The sequence below is a fragment of the Moschus berezovskii genome, chromosome 19 (genome assembly GCF_049115385.1).
Source record: "Moschus berezovskii isolate FMDL1 chromosome 19, NW_MosBer_1.0, whole genome shotgun sequence".
Lineage (NCBI taxonomy): Eukaryota > Metazoa > Chordata > Mammalia > Artiodactyla > Moschidae > Moschus > Moschus berezovskii.
The window spans coordinates 74,116,413-74,135,011 of record NC_142478.1 but is presented as its reverse complement, the minus strand read 5'-3'; the positions used below and the strand labels follow the sequence as shown (position 1 = coordinate 74,135,011).

General features: G+C 63.3%; 1 protein-coding gene across 1 annotated transcript in view; it reads right to left on the bottom strand.

Annotated features, from left to right (window-relative positions):
- CABIN1 (calcineurin binding protein 1) overlaps positions 1 to 18,599 on the bottom strand; it is a 72,781-nt gene that overhangs the window by 25,607 nt on the left and 28,575 nt on the right. The window contains exons 23-31 of the mRNA XM_088827866.1: positions 17,485 to 17,646; positions 16,641 to 16,847; positions 16,407 to 16,552; positions 14,638 to 14,899; positions 13,624 to 13,884; positions 13,390 to 13,541; positions 11,944 to 12,119; positions 5,988 to 6,170; positions 4,373 to 4,707 (exon numbers count right to left, since the gene is read on the bottom strand). Of these exons, the coding sequence (XP_088683992.1) occupies positions 4,373 to 4,707; positions 5,988 to 6,170; positions 11,944 to 12,119; positions 13,390 to 13,541; positions 13,624 to 13,884; positions 14,638 to 14,899; positions 16,407 to 16,552; positions 16,641 to 16,847; positions 17,485 to 17,646 (1,884 nt within the window). The remainder of the gene's footprint in view (positions 1 to 4,372; positions 4,708 to 5,987; positions 6,171 to 11,943; positions 12,120 to 13,389; positions 13,542 to 13,623; positions 13,885 to 14,637; positions 14,900 to 16,406; positions 16,553 to 16,640; positions 16,848 to 17,484; positions 17,647 to 18,599) is intronic.

Here is an 18,599-nt window from a genome sequence, read left to right as displayed (position 1 = left end):
GCCTCCGCTGCCTGTGTGGAGGATGGCAGTGGCCACTGGGCCACTCCTAGGACCAGGATGCCAACGGGAAAGTCGCTATCTGCACACCCACTCCTCCTCCCAGGAGCTGGCCTGCCCTGACCTCAGTGATAGGAGCCTCCGGCCTGCCCCGCCTCCCCCCTGCCAAGCTCCCAGGGAGGCATCCCTGGGAGGCAGGAGGCTGGGGCCGGCGTGAGGCCAGTGTCTCCCCCCAAGTTCCTTCCATGAGGGGTTGCCTCAGGGCTCACAAGGCCGGCTGCACGTCCCTACCTGGCGGGCAGCATGAGCTTGCCTGTCCTCACACACCTGGAGCAGAGGCGCCTCAGGCCCCGCCCCCCCCCTCGAGGACCCCCGACTCGCCTGCGCTGGCCTGTGACTGACCCTGAGAGCAGCGCCACACTGGTCCTCCTTCTGGCTGTGACGCAACACGCAACACGCAACACGCACTCTACCAGGGGAGCCGCTTCTGAGTGAGCAGCTCATGACCTCGTACGTTCACGCCGCTGTGCAGCCGCGTCTCAAGCCCCTGCAACTCTTAACCTTGCCATCTGAGCCCCACCCCATTCAACAGCAGCTCCTGGGGCCACACCTGAGTGAACTTCTACTGGATTCGTTCTTTGCGTCTGACTAATTTCACTGAGGACATCCGTGTTGGTACAGGCATCAGAATGTCCGTTCTTTTTAAGGCTGAATAATAATCCACCCTCAAATTGCCAACATCCGCTGGATCATGGAGAAAGCAAGAGAGTTTCAGAAAAACATCTATTTCTGCTTCATTGACTATGCCAAAGCCTTTGACTGTGTGGATCACAATAAACTGTGGAACATTCTGAAAGAGATGGGAATCCCAGACCACCTGACCTGCCTCTTAAGAAACCTGTGTGCAGGTCAGGAAGCAACAGTCAGAACTGTACATGGAACAACAGACTGGTTCCAAATAGGAAAAGGAGTACGTCAAGGCTGTATATTGTCACCTTGCTTATTTAACTTACATGCAGAGTACATCATGAGGAACGCTGGGCTGGAAGAAGCACAAGCCAGAATCAAGATTGCCGGGAGAAATATCAATAATCTCAGATATGCAGATGACACCACCCTTATGGCAGAAAGTGAAGAGGAACTCAAGAGCCTCTTGATGAAAGTGAAAGAGGAGAGTGAAAAGGTTGGCTTGAAGCTCAACATTCAGAAAACGAAGATCATGGCATCTGGTCCCATCACTTCATGGGAAATAGATGGAAAAACAGTGGAAACAGTATCAGACTATTTTTTTGGGCTCCAAAATCACTGCAGATGCTGACTGCAGCCATGAAATTAAAAGACGCTTGCTCCTTGGAAGGAAAGTTATGACCAACCTTGATAGTATATTAAAAAGCAAAGACATTACTTTGCCAACAAAGGCCCATCTAGTCAAGGCAATGGTTTTTCCCGTGGTCATGTATGGATGTGAGAGTTGGACTGTGAAGAAAGCTGATCGCCGAAGAATTGATGCTTTTGAACTGTGGTGCTGGAGAAGACTTTTGAGAGTCCCTTGGACTGTAAGGAGATCCAACCAGTCCATTCTAAAGGAGATCAATCCTGGATGTTCATTGGAGGGACTGATGCTAACGCTGAAACTCCAATACTTTGGCCACCTCATGCGACGAATTGACTCACTGGAAAAGACCCTGATGCTGGGAAAGGTTGGGGGCGGGAGGAGAAGGGGACGACAGAGAATGAGATGGCTGGATGGCATCACCGACTCTGTGGACATGAGTTTGACTGAACTCCGGGAGTTGGTGATGGATAGGGAGGCCTGGCATGCTGTGATTCATGGGGTCACGGAGAGTCAGACATGACTGAGCGACTGAACTGAACTGAACTGAATATTCCACCCTGCTTTGACTACTAGAGATTTACAGTGAGCTCTGACATTGGGACATGTGAGTTTTCCGGTTCTGCCCTTTTCCAAGACTGTCTGGCTCCAGGACCACACTGTAACCCACTCAGTCCTGATCCCTCGCGGCGGCAGCAGGCTGGTGGAGCCATGCAGGGTCACTCTTCAGCGAAGACCAGGACCCTGTGCTGAAAGGCCTCTGAGTGGCCCGTGTAGATGCTGGGAGCCACAATTTTATGAGTAATGCCACGGCCTGGGACTCAAACTCCTGCCAAGACCATGTCCTTGCAGAATCACAGAGCAGCAAGCACTGAACTCAGGTGCGGTGACCTTCCCCGAGGTGTGGGAGCACCTGGGAGCCTATGTCCTCAGGCATGCCCCCCCCACCGCGGGCCAGCAGGAGCCACACCTTGGGGGGCCCCAAGGCAGGAGTCTGAGGCCAAACTGGTAAGCAAAGCTGACCCTGCGCTGGAGGGCAGCCTTGGGAGATGTCAAGGGTCCTCAGGGGCGGACAACTACAGAAAGGCTGGGAGGGCCGCAACCCTGGATGGTGCTGACACGGAGGAGACGGGCTGTGGTTCTCGGGTGGGGCCCTTGGGCAGGACCCAAGGGGTCTGAGGCTGGCCCCGCTGAGGCTGCTCTGCCTCGGGCAGCCACAGATCCATGAGCGGGGAGCACGGAGATGCCACCGCCATGCGCAGGCGGGCTTGACGAGGAGACGGACTGCTGCTGAACCCGCACAGCAGGAAGTGTCTGTTTCCCAACAGCTGCGTGGGAGGTGGTCAGCGCTGGTCAGAGACAGGCCACCAAGAGCTCTGGCTGGGTCCCAGGACAGCAGGCTACCTAACCGGGCCTGGCGCCCGGCCCGTGAGGCAGCGAGGTGTGTGAAAGCCACCCAGCAAAGCCTCTGTGTGGAGCAAACAGCAGCCTGCGGGGCCCCCAGCTGCTGCAGAAAGGGAACTCCATCTCAGAGAAGCAGGCAGCTGGGAGGGACACGCGGGGACTGAAGAGCTGCAGAGTGCGGTGTGGCTCCGCAGAACAGACCAGCTGGGCGGCCTCGTCCCGGCCACTGGGCCCACGCCCACCCCACGGACCCCCAGCCCATCAGCCCAGCACAGGGGACCCAGACAACCTGGGCTCTCCTGCAGATGAGCCCAGGGCCGACAGTGAGCAGGCCCAGGGAGAGTGTGGGGGTGGCGCTGGAGACGGTCTGGGCCCCAGGAGCCGGGCTGCCTGGCGTCGAGCAGAAAGGACGCAACCCCCAGTGGTCACCGTCGTGTGTGCATATGCGCACACAGGGCGGCCTGTTTCACACCAGCAGAACTATGGACAGCGCCCCTGAGTTCTCTAGCTGACATAGGTGTGCTTTCCCGCTTTTCAAAGGCCCGCCCAGCAGGGACACAGGCTGAGAAGCCCACACGGCCCAGCCCCAGGCCAGGTTTAAGCCATGTGCGGGTGTGCAGAGGCGCCTGGGCCCCCGGCCTGCACCGCAGCCCTGTTCTCCCTCCAGCAGCTGGTGACCGCCCTGAGCCTCACCCCCCAGGCCCCATCTCAACGCTGCTTCTGGAGGAGGGGAGGGCACCCGCAGGCCCCAGAGACTGCTCCCAAGGGGCTTCATCCAAACTCAGGTCTGCTGGGTGCAGAAGGCCCGGGCATGGCCGGGCATAGCGAGGCGGGTGGGAATGCACAGCGGGGGCCGGGAAAGCCGGACGGCCCGCAGCCCCCACCAGGCTGCAGCGCCTGTGTGCCCTGCCCTGGGGAGCCGGCCTGCCACACACACAGCCACTCCGCACTGCGCCACACCCCCACAGCAGCTGTCAGGGAGCTTCCCGCTACAGCCAGCGCCAGGCTCTGTCTCAGGCTGTCTGCCTTCCCTGCCAATTCAGGCCCCCAGCACAGGCCTCTGGAGGGGAGCGGCTCCTGAGCCCAGGCCTTACTGAGCGGGGGAGCCAGACAAGAGTGGAAGCCACAGCCGGACCCTGGGGCCACCCCTCTAGCCGCTTGCTCACCTGGGCAACACCCTCCCCTCCCTGCAGCCACCATGGCCCCTCCACCTGCGGGCTCTGAACGTGGTGCCTTCCTCCAGCTATAGCGGCACCCCAGCCTGCCTGCACCCCACTACCTTCCCTGTGGGATTCGTCACAATCAGACTTGCCTCATCGGCTCACTGGTGTATTGCAGATCTGCCCCATGTGAACGCAGCTTTGGGGGGATGTCTCCCTAGCTCCTCTGGGCAAGCGGGGAGCCCAGGAAAGGACGCAGACAGACCTCACACCCCCACCGACGCTAAGCGCCCACACAGGAAGCCTAGTGGGAAGCGTGGGAGCCCCTACGCCCGGGGCCCTGCTGCTGCGTCTACACAGTCCGCCCACTGGGCTGGAGGAGGCTGCCAGGGCTGCAGATGCTGGGAGGCCCACACGGGCCGCGCCCCCACCCAGCCGCCCTTGCCCACGTAAGCCCGGGGCTGCCACGGGTGCTCACCCGGTGGGTCCTGCTGTGTGTGTAGAGGAAGGCCAGCCGGTAGAGGCTCTTGTAGTGCTGTGGGAAGCGGCCGAGGCAGAGGTGCAGCGAGGCCACGCACTGCTCCGTGAGGAACTGCCTCTGCTCCTCCGCACCAGCGGGCAGCCCCTGCGGGAAGACCAGCGGCTCCCCGGGCACGTCCGCCCGCTTCCTCCCATCCCCCGGGGCTGGCCCAGGCGTCTGGGGCTTGGCGGGGCCACCAGCGGGACCCAGGGGGTCGGCAGCAGGCTTCTGGCTGCCCTGCTCGGTGGCCCGGGAGCCTTCGGTGCTCTCTGAGGACTCCTCAGCTTTCCCGCCTGTGAGAACAAGCAAAGCACATCACCTCAGGTTTGGAGCCCTCCCTGTGGCCATCGGCACCGGTGACGGTCGCACGGCGGGACAGGCGCCGCCCTGCAGCAGGGGGGCCCCACGGAGGCCTCCACGGCCTCCCGTCTCCTCCCTGACAACACAGGACAGCTCAGCTGCTGCGCAGCAGAGTGGGGCTGCGAGCGGGGCGCAGGGGCATGAGGTCACAGTCTGCAGAGGGCAGCTGAGGCGCCCCCACCCAGGGCAGCGCCTGCTCCAGGCTCGGCGCCCCTACCCCAGCCTCCCTCCCCATCTCAAGGAATGACCAGAGGAACTCTGCGCCAACCCAGTACACCCACCACCCCCGATCAATGCCCCATCCCTGACCCTTCGGGGGACACTTTTTCCGACCCACAGGGATGTGGTGGCCTCACCTTGTGAGGCCAGCAAGGAGAGGTGGCAGGGAGCAGACAGTTGGGGGCCTCCCTAGCACACAAGGCTCTGGCCATATGGCCACACCCACACGTGAGCCTCTGAAACAGACTGTCCCATCTAGGGCCTGTGTGGCGACTCTGGAGCCAGGCCTGGATCCTGGGGACAGGTTACCACCCTCCCACCAGGCAGGTAGCATGGGGGAGCAGATAAGGGTGCAGACTACGCCCTCTGGACCTCAGGTACTTGTCTAGTAAATGGGAACAGCCAGTGCTTTTCCCAGGAATGCTAGGAGGCTTGGCTGTTGCTGCTGCTGTCTGCCAAGCAGCTGTGAGCCCCAGCCGGGCCACCGTGGGAACGCTTTCAAAATCCATGGCTGGCCAACCAGCCTTGGCCTCAGAGCACGGCCAGGACTGCCCGCCTGCCTGCAGCCTCCCAGCAAGGCCAGAAGTGGGGCTGACCACCGGCTTCTACAGTGGGGCCTGGAGATCCCAGGGGTGGGGAGCTAGGCAGACCCCAGGGCCAGATCAGGGTCCTGCCAAGAAAGTGGGGGTTCAGACCAAAAAGCAAGCATGTGTGACACACGGGACACTGTGTGGGTCTGTTCTGGCCCTGGGAGTCTGACAAGGCCAGCATCACCAGTGTTCACCAAGCGTCACCTTCCTGAGACACTGCGTTGAACCCCACGACCCGCAAGCAGGCCTGGGGTCACTCCCACCCTTCGGGAGAAGCACCGGGGCCCGGCCTGTGAGTGATTCAGCCGACCACAGTCCTGGGCACCAGCGGAGGCACCAGGGCAGAGGCCAGGCCACTCCCAGGACACCCAGCTGTCCAGCCGCGCCGAGTCAGGGCTCCGTACCTTTCTCCTCTGTGGCCGCCGAAAGGTCTTTACCAGGCAGTCCTGCTTGGGAGCCAGGAGCAGGCGGCCTCTTCTCTGCGCAGGGCCTCCGGGAGCCCTCCTGGGAGCTGGCGGGCTCACTGAAGAAGTCCTGGGTGGAGTTGGAGTCCGAGAGCGCCACAGCCATGCTGTCCTGGCTGCGCTCTGGGGAGAAGGAGAGCAGTGGCGGGTGAGCCACACAGCAGGGCCCAGAGGGGCCTCCCCGGGAGTCCCCCACAGCCACTGCTCACTGCCTGGCACGCCGCCCTGGAGGCATCGAGCCCCCCCAGAGGCACCAGTATCCTGGGGCTTCCTTCCCCAGGGAGCAGGGAGCAGTACTCCAGTGCGTGTCTGACAGCTGGCTCTGGGGGACAAGCTTGCGCTTGTAACATCCCTGGCTGCTGCAGAGTGAACGCTCCCCCACGGCTGACCGCGAGTTACCAGGGTGATGCGTTGGAACGCGGGGCTGGGAGGAGACGCAATAGCGGCCGTACACCACTGCAGGGCACTCCCACCATAACAGGTGCACACAACTGGGAGGGTCGGGACTTGGCCACGCCGTTAGCCACCGTGTGGCGGGTCTGGGCTCACACACCAGGTGGGGGCACCCACGGGGCATCTCTCCACCACCTCTCAGCTGCTTGAGGAAGAGAGGAGAGGGGAGACCGGGGACCCCCCCAGGGTGCGGGCCACAGCTGGGGGAAGGGCGTGAAGCCCTGGCGGGACCTTTTGCCCAAGGGACCAAAGCCTACGGCACCAGGCCGCACAGGGCTGCTGAAGCCCCGCGGGAAATGTCTGTCCTGCGCGAGGCCCCAGGCCCCAGCGCTCCGACCTGGAGACGCAGGGACCTGGCCTGCCGGCTGTTCGGCGGCACGCAGACCACAGAAGAGCAGCCGGGCCCGGCCCAGGTCAGCAGGTGCCAGCTCCAGGAAGAACTCTGCTGCAGGGAGGGGGGCAAGGACGCGGAGGAACCCCCCCCCCCCAGAAGGGCCACACAGAGGCATGAAGTGAGTGGGAGGCAGAGACAAGGAAACCTCGGGCAGACTAGCCAGCCCTGAGCACAGGGCAGTGTCGGGGGAATTGGAGTCCAGAGCCCAGCCCCGCCTGGCCTCCGCCTCCTCCGCCTCGGCCCCGCCTGGCCTCCGCCTCGGCCCCGCCTGGCGCCTGGGAGCACAGAGCGAAGCCCTTTCCGGGTGTGACCCTCACTGCCTTCAGGGTCTTCTGCCCTACACTTGCTATCCCAAGCCCAAGACACACACACACACAAAAGCAGAAAGATCACTGTCGAGAAACAAAACGACTGACACAAGCATGTCAGAGACGCCCAGCCCTCCTCTCCATGTTTACGTTCTCTGAAGGATCATTGTCTACAGAAGAACCGCAGCCACGCAGTGCGGGCTGCCTGTGCTCAAGACAGGGGCCTGATGAAGGAGAGGGGCACACTGCCCGTGAAGTGGGACCGTGTCACCCGAGGACAGACTCCAGTCCCTGAAGATGCTATGTTACTCTGCAAAAAGACTTGTGAATAAACCAATCGGAGAGAGAAAATACGACCGTCACAAAAGGCCACAGGTCAGCAGGGACAGGGAAAGGACCTGAAGCCTGCAGGGCCACCGTCAGACAGCACCCTGCAGCTCTGGGGAACAGGGGCCCTGGGGAGCAAGAGTGTGTGGGTGCTCGTGCCCAGGAACCAGAGGACACGTGTGTCGCTGCAAACATGGGAACTCAGGACCAGTGGGGACTCAGGGCCCCGGGACAGGCCTCTCCTATCCTCTGGGTGTGTCTAAGAGGATCAGCGTGAGGCTGCTGAAAATGATCCTGATTTTCAGTACTACGAAGCAAGCAAGGTTTCATACCAAGAAGCCAGTCAAGCCTCCATGAGGCCTTTGTAGGGGTTGTGCTGGGGGCTTCCGGGCCGCAGTCCTAAGGCAGGGCCAGACCCAGGGGAGAGCTGGGAGACCCACAGGGCTGGACAGGAGGGCCTTCTGGGGAAAGGCACACGGTGGACCCTGGGGACCACCCACCACCCAGGCACCCCTCCCCCCCCACCAGGGGGCGCCCAGGGCAAGGGGACAGAGCTGGAGGTGTAGGGAGCAGGGCCCGACCCGGTGACTCAAGGCGGGCTGTCCCCTGGGGCTCTCTTCAGGCAGGTCTGACTCAGCCCACACCCCCGGACTCTGAAGACTCCCAGGCCAGCCTGAAAAGGCTCTGGTGACAAGACACACACTCCCTGCTGTGTTTTCTCCATTTGCTCCAGCAGGACGAGTAGAAACGGCTCACAGCCATCCCGTCTATTAGCTTAGCTACATGAAGGCTCAAGGAAAGAACTGTATGCCGGTGTGGTCAGAACTGTGGCCACTCTGGCTGCTGAACCCCAACAGGATGACCCCCGTTCTGCTGGCCAGAAAACAGGCTTCTAAGAAAAGTCAACCTGACTGCAATCAATATTTTCAGAACTGTTTAAACTGACAGGGTCTGCCCCAGTCAGGCCCTGATGACCACCAGGAAAGGACTCATCCACTGGGAGCAGGGCTGGCTGTGGAATGGGTCCCCTCGCTACAGGCCCAGGAGACTGGACAGATGCCCCAGAGAAAAACCACCAGGAACCCACTCTACACTCCCAAGAGAGGCAGCAGCAGCCTCCCCTCAAGGTCTCTCTTCTCCCACCTGGTCACTCAGCGTCTGAACACCATGACAGTCTCCAAGCTCCATGTCTTTGCTCCCACGGTCCCTCGCCTGAAATAGCCCTCCTCCAGGAAGTCCTCCCAACCCACCAAACCCCAGAAGCAGCTCCCTCGGGGCAACAAGCGCCGCCCCAGGGACACACAGACCCAACCGAAGCCTCATCTAGGCTCTCCCAACGGCGCCGTCTCCCAGGCTGAGCACCCAGCAGACACTCCCCAGATGCCACAACGAGCTGCAGCCTGAGGACCAGGGAGGGCAGGAAGAGGAGGCTCGTGGACCCTGCCCCCTCCCGGTCCCCTCCCTGGCCCGATACTGGGCCCACCCTGTGGGGATAGGACCGCCTGGGCGCTGTGGGCAGGTCTGTGCCCAGAACACAGCCTGCCCTGCGTGCGCCTGTCCTCGAGGACGGCACCCCGCCCAGCCCGGACACACGCCCAGCCCCTGTCCTTCAGAGACCACGCGAGAGTCTGCCGCTTTTGCGACCTTTTCAAGTGAAAAGCAACAAAGCGACAGGCGTGCAGACGGAGGGGCCCGCCAGGCAGGCGGGCGGTGCAGGGAGGCCAGGGCTGCAGTGCGTCTGGCTGGAGCCGGGATGGAAGCCAAGCATGTCAGACACACTCTCTCCAAACACAGCACTGCGACGTGGAGGCACCCCAGCCGCGGGCAGCAGGGAGCCGGACTGAGAGGCAGCATGCGTCAGCTCGGTCCCTGAAGCGAGCCGGGGCAGCGCAAGCGGGATGGCCAGGGTGGTACGCTCAGGGTTAGGGGCGGCACGGGCAATGCTGGTGGAGGCAGCGTGGGTGACCGTGGGGACGGGCACAGATGGACACGACACAGGCAAGGGGATGGCGGCGTGGCAGTGACAATGGATGCTGCGGGGGCTCCCCGAGGGCCCACACGGCCCACCAACCCTGGGGCTCCTGATGCACACGGGCCCACGGGCACCACAGCCCCCCAGCCCAGCAGCTCCCGCCCTCCAGACCCCCCACACCCCCGTCCTGACTGAGCTTCACCCCTCGGGAAGGCCTCCCACCCTGAGAGGCCCTCTGTCCACAGCTCACAGACTCACACCTGCTCCCGTCCAAGTGGACCGGGGCGGTGCCCACACTTGGCTCAGGGCGCAGGACTCCCAGAGGGCAGTCATAAGGCTGTCTAGAGGGCCCACACCCAGGCCCCCACCCGCTCCGGGACTCCAAGGTGACATGGAGAAAGTCAGGAGACAGTGAGAGGCCTGGCCCGTCCACGCCAGGGCTAGGCTGCTCTGTCAGGCCTACTCCCTGGACCCTGCCGGCAGTGAACTCCCACCAGGAAGACACACACACTCAGCACCCTTGGCCTGCAGGGGCCTCCCCGCTGCCCACCTGAGACCCCAGCTGCCCTCGGCCCGCTCCCTCAGAAGGGACAGGACCCACGGCCAAGCCCGCCAGGTGACCGTGAGCACGGGCACCAGGCACCACACCCAGGATCCAGCCTGGAGCCGCCACACAGAGCTTCCTGGAGGGACCCGGATGAGCACACACACGCACATGGATGCGCACACACACGCACACTGCAGCATGGGGGGGCACAGGGCTTGCTCAGGGCTTTCATCCTGCTAGCTCAAGCCCGGGTCAACGGCCGTCTATGGAAGCACCCCAAAGGCGCCAACGCCCTCTGGCGCTGAAATCCTCAACAGCATCTCCCGAGATGGGCGGAGCGAGGGTGAGGCTGCAGTACTGCGGAGCAGAGGCCCCGTGCTGTCTGTCCCTCTCGGTCCAGCCGGGGCCCTCGGTCAGCCATGCGCACGTCCCTCTGCCCGGGGACCGCTTGGTTCCAGGGATTCTCCCCAGGGCTGTGGGCAGGCGGCAGAAAGCTCCCCACCCTGGTGTGGGCAGTCTAGAGGGCACCTGGGCCTCTGACGCTATGCTAAGTGATCACGAAGATGGTGAGCAGTCAAGTTCCCTATACAGACCCTGGCCAGCTTTTGGCACCTCTCCCAGTCTCTCTCAGGGTAAAAGCTGACCTGGCTGCCCGCCGGGGCAGAGGTGTCCTTAGGAGCAGCGTGGCCTGAGATGGGCCTGGCGCTCAGCGGCCCGTCCAGTGGGCAGCAGGGTAGCCTGCAGGGCTGAGGTGGCACCTGGGCAGTGTGTGCGGCTCCCTGCACATGATCCCAGAGCCAGGCGCCCAGCACACGTGACCCCAGCACCTGTCCGCAGTGCTCTGCTCCCCAGCGCCACGCACACGCATGTGCCAGGGTGGGCACCCAAGCGGTGCTCCCAATCCTGAGGCTGGCCTGGTGCCAAATCCTCCAGAGAGTGCCTGGCAGAAAGGACTTCCCAAGCAGGGACTCGTTTCCAGTGTTTTCTCAGTGTCCTCAAGGTGAAAGGTCCTAAGAGAGCTCACCCTGAGGTGAGGAGTGGGGAAGGTCTTACATCTGTGGGGTCATAGTGGGAGGGCAGGCCGGCCAGCTCTGGGTCTGTGCTCCCTGCCCGGGGAGTGGGCAGGAGGGGACGGAGACACATAGCACACGCTCGGACACACAGCACATGCTCAGACCACCCATGCAGATCCGCACACGCACACCCACAGCCCCGGAGGGGACCCAGCCAGCGTGTGCTCCTCTCAGGTCACAGACGGCACCCCGAGGAGTCGCATGCCCGGGCCCTCCTGTGGCACTGCGGGGGCCCTGCTCCCACGCCCGCCCTCTGGGAGCCCCGGCCTGGTCCTGCTGTGCCAAGTGATGCGGGAGCAAGGATCTGGGAGGCCGAGCATGGTCAGTGTCACCACTGAGCGGCCCTCCAGGCCCACCAGGTGGGCCCGCGCCGTGCAGGTGAGGGAGAGCGAGGAGCCCAAGCTGCAAGGCTGGCATGCAGACCTGCAGTGTTAGTGAGGATGTGGTGGCTGGCCGCCACCTGCCCGGCCCGCGTGGGGAGCCGGCCGATCTCCTACCAGCTTGTCTGATCCCCACGGCCCTGGCCGGCCATGAGAAGGCTGTGCTGGGATGCAGCACCGGGCCGGCTCGGGCTGCCCGCAGGCACCCCGGCCCTCAGCGGGCAAGGCGGGCTCGGGGAGGCCCCCGGGGGCGGGGCAGGTGGCGGCCCTGAGCATGTGAGGAGCAGAGGGTCACGGTGAGTCCATGAGGTTAATGAAGCCGCAACATTGCCCGTGTCACCCCACACCCGGCACCCCTCACACGACAGTGATTCTTCGCCCGAAGCGCCCCCCGGGACTGGCGTGCCGCCCTGGGCTGGCAGGGGGGGAACAGGGACTGTACCGTCCGGCGTCGCCTGCTGGTGGGGTTTTTTACATTTGACGTAATCGTGGTCAACCGGAGTGGCTGTGTAAGGTGGGGAAGTCAGACCTGGGCCAGAGGGCGGGAGCGGGGCTCCGGGGCCCGGCAGTGTCCCAGCTGAAGAGCGGGAGTCCTCGTCCACCAGGCAGGCCTTCTCCCTGCGGGCCAGAGGGCGGGCACGTCACGGTCCATATCCGCTGGGGCAGGGCCAGCGCCTCTGGTGGCACCATCCCCTCGGGTGACCCGTCCCCTTGGGTGACCCCTGTCCCCTCGGGTGGCACCATCCCCTCGGGTGGCACCGTCCCCACGTGGCACCCAACCCCTCGGGTGACCCCTGTCCCCTGGGGTGGCAACCATCCCCTCAGATGGCTCCCATCTCCTTGGGTGACACTGTCCCAGGGCTGAAAGGGTGGCCCCAGGGGCCCTACTTGGGCTCTGGCCCTAACCAGTCGCTGCCCAATCTTTACGGCTGCGCCTGCTGCCACCTCAAATCTCACAACAGGCAGGCGCCTTCCTGGAGGCCCCCACCCGACACCCGCAGCACCTCATGTGATGCCTGGGGCCTGAGGGATCTCATCCTGGTCAGTGTGTGGCCACGCTCACACGGGCACAAGGAAACGGCCGCAGAAAGCACGGTGCCCTGAGCTCCATGCAGGAGGAGCACATGCTGGCAGGTGGGGAGCGCCTCAGTCAGTCCCAGACCCGCCATGGGGACCGCCAACCCTCCAGCTCCTATGGGAGCATGCTTCCATACAGTACAAGAGCCAGGATCTGAGTGTGCAGATGCACAGAGCACGCTTTGGGGAGCAGCCAGGAGCAGACGGGTGGGTTGGCACGCGTCAGTCCACGCTCACACCTGCTGGAAGCTTCTACAACTAGTGTGCATGTGCATATTATTTATATGATTTTCAAGTTAAAAAAAAAAAAAGACACAATCGCACAAAGCCTGTTCCTGCTGTGCCTAGGGGGCCCTTCCTGACGACGATCTCTGGGCATACTGCACCCCACCTGGGTGACGTCCACACGTGTGCCCCTGCCCCACAAGGTGACAGCATGAAGCCCAGCTGGGCGTGGGCCCAGAGATGGGGTGAGCTGAGCCAAAGCTCCAGGACATGGACACCGGGTGACCCACACCCGGGGAGGCCTGCCAGGCAATCACACCACAGCTCCAGCGCCCCGAGCTTAGGGGGGCTTAGAGAGGACCCCTGCCTGGGTCTGGGACTGGAGGCTGCAGTGAGCAGCGTCCACACAGGCAGAGCTGTGCTGGGAGGTGATGGGGAGGTGCAGGGCGCTCACGCAGACTCTGCATCTGCGGTTCAACAGAAGGACCCCGGCCGCCACTGGGTGCCTGGGGCCTGGCCTGACTCCAGAGCTCACAACGGCTCAACAGACCCCGCCCTGCCCAGCCACCAGGAGCACCCCACTCACTTCTCTGAGGCTTTGGGCGCGTTCTTCTCCTCACCCCTGGCAAAGGGCCCTTCTGCAGCCTCCTTCATGAAGCTCACCAGGACCTCCGCACTGACCCCGGAATCGGGCCTCCCCAGGAGCTTCAGGATGGACGCGTGGAGCCGGAAGTACACCTGGGACGGGGATGACACGGCGTGAGCAGCGCCGCCCAGAGGCCGAGCGCGGCTGCGCGGCCCCGGCCCCGCCCCGCCTCACCTCCAGGGCCTCCATGGCCAGCTCCGGGGGGTTGTGGTAGTGGATCTTCTTGGGGTAGCGCGCCGCCTCCTCGTGCAGGAGGCGGCCGGCCTGCCGGTAGTGCCGCAGGAACACGGTGGGCGGCTGCTGCTGCTTCTCGGCCACCTTGCCCAGCATGTAGTGGATGAGCCACTCCTCCTCATCCCCATCGCCCTCGCAGCGCGCTGCCGACGTGAAGCAGTGCCGCGCAGTCTCCAGCATGCTGTCCCGCCGCTCCTCCAACTGAAGGGGGACACGCCCCACCCTGGTCTGACTGCGGGGCCCGCAACAGCCCTGAGAGCGGCCCCTGGACCACCCCGGGCCCTCCTCTAACTCTGGGGCCCCCAACAGCTCCCAACAGTCCCTGGGGCGCCCCCGGGAGCTCTACACTAGCCTCTCCTGCACCGCGCTCTCCTCACGGCTCCCCAAGCCCGGGCTGCCCCCGCTCAGCACGCTGCGGGGAGGTCAGGGCAGACACGAGGCCGAGGGCCCTGGGAGCCCACGTGCTACTCTGCAGGGTGCTGGGGGGTCCTCGGCCTGGTGACAGAGACCTCGCTCAAGCGCAGGCAGACGGTGCTCGCCCGGGGCGAGGGTCCCACTGGCTAAGTGTCTGCTGTCCCCAGGCCTCCCTGCGGCCCCACGACCATCAACGGCCTTGATCACAGACAGTCCACATGCAGGCCCCTTTGTGCCTGCTCTCCAGGGAAACCTCCCTGGACAAAGGTGTCCTGCCACATACGCCTGGACACACCGCGAAGCTCCTCTGCGACCCCTCAAGGAGCCAAAGGAGCCCCTACGGCACCCACACTACATCCCAGCACAGTGCTGACAATCTTACAAGGACTCAACAAGCCCCTCAGAAAGAAGCGGGAGGAGACAGCGGTTCCGCCATGGCCCTGAAGCCCGTGTTGACCAGCGTCACGCCCCAGCCAGGGCGTGCGGGGAGCAGGCAGGCACCCAGCTGGCAGGGCCTCAGCCCCTCCCCACCACCCTCACCTGCTGCACGAGCTCGGCTGGCAGCTCGGGCCTCCACTGCTTCAGCTGGCGCGAGGCAAAGGAGTGCAGGGCGTAGGACATGGTACCAAACTCGATCCACAGGGACAGGTTGGAGCTGTCGATCTCGAGCGCCCGCCGGAAGCAGCTCAGCACGGGCGTGGCGTGCTTCCAGATGGGCCCGTCGCTCTTCAGCTCATTGGAGTTCAGCTTGTCTTGGATGCGGCTGGCCCGGGCCAGAGCCATGCCCGCCCAGGAGTCAAACCTGTGGCCACGATGGAGTGCGGCTCAGTGTGTTGCTGCCACGGGCTCCCCTGAGCCAGAGACTTGGCCCGCAGACCCACCCCGAGGAGAGCACAGGGCACAGGTCTCCAGGCACCTCACCAGCGCCCGGGCACTACCCTGACAAGACGGCCCTGGCACAGCCAGGCCTGCCACCCTGCTGCCCTCTGCTTCAATGCCTGGAGGGCGGCCCCAGAGGGCAGCTCCGAGGAGCACACAGGGGCTGTCCTGCAGCTGTGACCTCGTGCCCTGTAGCCTCCCTGAGCCTCAGTTTGGGGCAGCTCAGATCCCGAGACCCCCGCCACCCAGCTTCCACTGGCTGTCCCCAGGACCCAGGGCAGGCCCCAGCAGCCAGATGACCATGAGGGGACCACACAATGCCCGAGACCCAGCATCCTGAGACCACCCCAGAGGGGCTTCGGAGGAGAATGCAGGGGCCTCTGAGATCTGAGGCCACACGTGGGCCCTCAGAGTCCAGCATTCTCAGCGCAAAGCACAGAGAGGCAGCGTGCACACGGACACACTGCCCTCCGGTGGCTGCCAGTCTCCACCCATCTGGGCAGAGCTGTAAAGCTGGCCCCTGGCGTCCCCGGGCCTGCAACGTCGGGGAGCCCGCCAGCTCACAAAGCTCCCTGGCTCTCTCCTGGGCACTTTTGCCCCCCAGGCCCGGGGAAGAGGGGAGGCCTGAGCGGATGGTGAGCAGGCTTTCTCCCTGCAGGGGGCTGGGGGGAGCACAGTGGGAATAGCTGGGGGCCTTCCGCCTGGGCAGTTCCCTCCATACCCTGCCACAGCAGTGCCCACGGGCCTGCAGGTGGCCAGAGCAGGATCCGCCGCCCTGGTCACCAGCATGAGTGCGCGGACGGACAAGGGCTCCTCCAGGCAGCTTCTGCCTCAGCCATGAGAGGCACGTGCTGGCTTCTCCCCTCAGACCCCAGACCCGCACTCCCTGGCCTGGAGGTCTGACAAAGTAGACCTCCCCATCCCTGAGACTGCCCAGGAAGGCTGCCCATGAGTGCCCCTCAGACCCTTCAGACACAGGTCACCCACAGAGGGGCCTCTCTCAACCTTGGCCCTCCAAGGCATGGCTGGCTCTCCGCTGGCTCTCAGTCCAACAACTGGACCTCATGATTGAGCCGACCCTTCAGGAGGGGCAGGCCAGTCCCTGCGTTTCGGGCAGAGGCCACCGGGGCCTGCTCACTGGGAAGAAAGCCTGAGCCTCAGATACAACCGGTTCACAGGTCAGACCAACCACGGTAGCCCCGCCCCAAAGAAGAAAACAGCCAGGACGAGAGATGTGGCCTTGGAGGAAGCAGGCGTCCAGGCGACTCTCCAGGGCTGGGGGACGGGAGCAGAGGGCCACCTGGGATTGGGGAAGAGGACTCCACGCTCTCGCCTTCCTCCTTCCAGGGCCCTGCACGTAGCAGGGGCACCCCGCCCCACCCTGCCCACGAGGAGGCAGCAGCCCCGCCCTCTGGCAGCCAGCTGCTCACCTGTCGGGGCAGACACAGATGTCGTGCATGTAGAACTTGACGGCCTTGGACTGCTCCTTGTTCTTGAAGTGGTAATCGGCCAGGAGGTAGTAGAGCTCGTTGACCACTGGAGGGGAGGGGTCGGCCCCTTCGGGGAGGCAGGGCACCTGGCCGGCGAGAGGGCAAGGGTGAGGGGCCGAGGTGCACAGGCACTGGGGTACGGGAGACGGGCCCCAGCTGGCAGCCAGCCCAGACCTCGGCAGTGGTGCCCTCGATGTAGGCGGCCACTCTGTCCAGGCTCAGGGCGGGCCGCTCGGCGCGGGGCACGATAGCAGCAATCCTCCGCAGGAGGTTGGCCAGGTCAGCGGACACGGTGCTGGTCTTGTAGCTGTCGAACTCGGGAAGGGTCTTGGGCTTGAAGTACTCGAACATGAACAGGGCGTCCTCCCACAGCAGCTCCACCTGCAAGCAGACAGAGGCAGTCGGAGCGCAGTCCGGGGCATGCACAGTGGGAGCTCTTCACGCAAACACTCGGCGTCCCCTGGCAACAAGGTCACCACTCACAGGAGAGCCAGAAACGGTACCTGTGCACTTGAAACACCCACTCGCAGATAGCCGTCCCCACACCGACACGTGTGACGGGGAGAGACGGGAACCACCGCAAGCCTGGTCTCTATACAGACAGACGCCAGGGCTGAGGGCTCGCTTTGTGAGTCCACACGGCCACGCCTGAGGGCCAGTCACCTGGCTGCCAAACACTGAGCAAGGGCTTGCTCTGGGCCAGGCAGTTTGCACACCAGGGGGGCCACAGCAGACCTCTGCCCACAGGAGCGTGCGCTTCGGGGGTGGGCTCCCTCAGAGCAAAGCTGCACTCACCGCGGTCAGGAGCCATGCAACACCCACTTGAAGTCTCAAAACCCAACACCAATGAACGGAAACTCTCTAAGGAATTACCCGAATGACCCAACAAGGGGGAAGAGCCCCCTGAAGAGCGGCCGTGCTGCCACATCTCCGGAGAATTAGCTCACAGTCCCACAGGCAGTTCCTGCTGGGAAGCCGCCCGTGATGGGCCTGGTGCACCCGATGCCCAGCCCCTCACCTGCTGGGCCGAGTGCTCCTCCAGGTACCGGGCCTTGCTCTTCTTGCTGGGGTAGCTGTACAGGCAGTAGAAGCACTGCTCCAGGGCCGTCTCCAGCTCCTCCTTGTACGGGTGGGTGTCCTCAGAGGTGGATGCAGCCAGCTCCTTCTGGAGGACGCGCACCTAGCAGGCGGGCAGGTGGGAAGAGGCGCCTGGGGGAGGGCCCACCAGCTCTGCTGACCTGGGGAGCGTGTCTGGGCCCAGGTCCCAGGACGGGCCTGCCAGCCCTGGAGCCGCTCCACAGGGCCTGAGGAAGGCCTGCCCAGCCTCGCTGCTGCCAGCACCCAGGCGGCTTCCAGCTACAGATGTTCATTTCACCGTTCACCTGCCCCCAGGTATCTAAACAAGCACTATCTCGTGCTGGGCACAGGGAGACACCGTCCCTGCCCTTGGGACCCTCAGACTCCCCCGGAGGGGCATGAATTAGAAAGTTAGTCATGCGGCAGATGATGAGTCCCATTAGGGCCACGGGGACCTGTGGCCGATACCAGTGAGGCCCTCAGGGGAGGGGATCGACACAACCAACGAGCGTATCTGTGGAGGCAGAGCCACAGCCACCATTACGACCTGCTGTTAGCAAACGCACACCCTCTGAAGTATCCGTGGCATTTTCCACCAAGACTAGAAATAAAAAGTAGGTCTCCACAAATACCAGAGACTAGGCATAGTACAGACCACATCCTCTAAACATAACTCAATAAAGTTAGAAATGGGTTATATGAAGACAGCAAATATCAAAACTGATGGCATGCAGCTAAAAATGTACTTGGGGAAAACCTATAATCTTTACCACAGTGTATTAGAAAGTGATCACCAACGTAAGCATTCACTTCAGTAAGTTAGAAAAAACACAGAGCAAATCCACACAAAGTAAAAAATAATACATATTAAAGTACTACTTAATGACCTAGAAAGCAAAGAGAAAACAGATCAAAGCTGGTTAATATTGGTTAACCAATAGCTGGTTTCGGTGAAGAAACTAATTTCAACCAACCACCGGCAAGACTTGCCAACAAAGGCCAAGGAAGCACAGATAAAGGACGCTGGCGCTGGCTAAGGGGCAGGACTGGGGCACT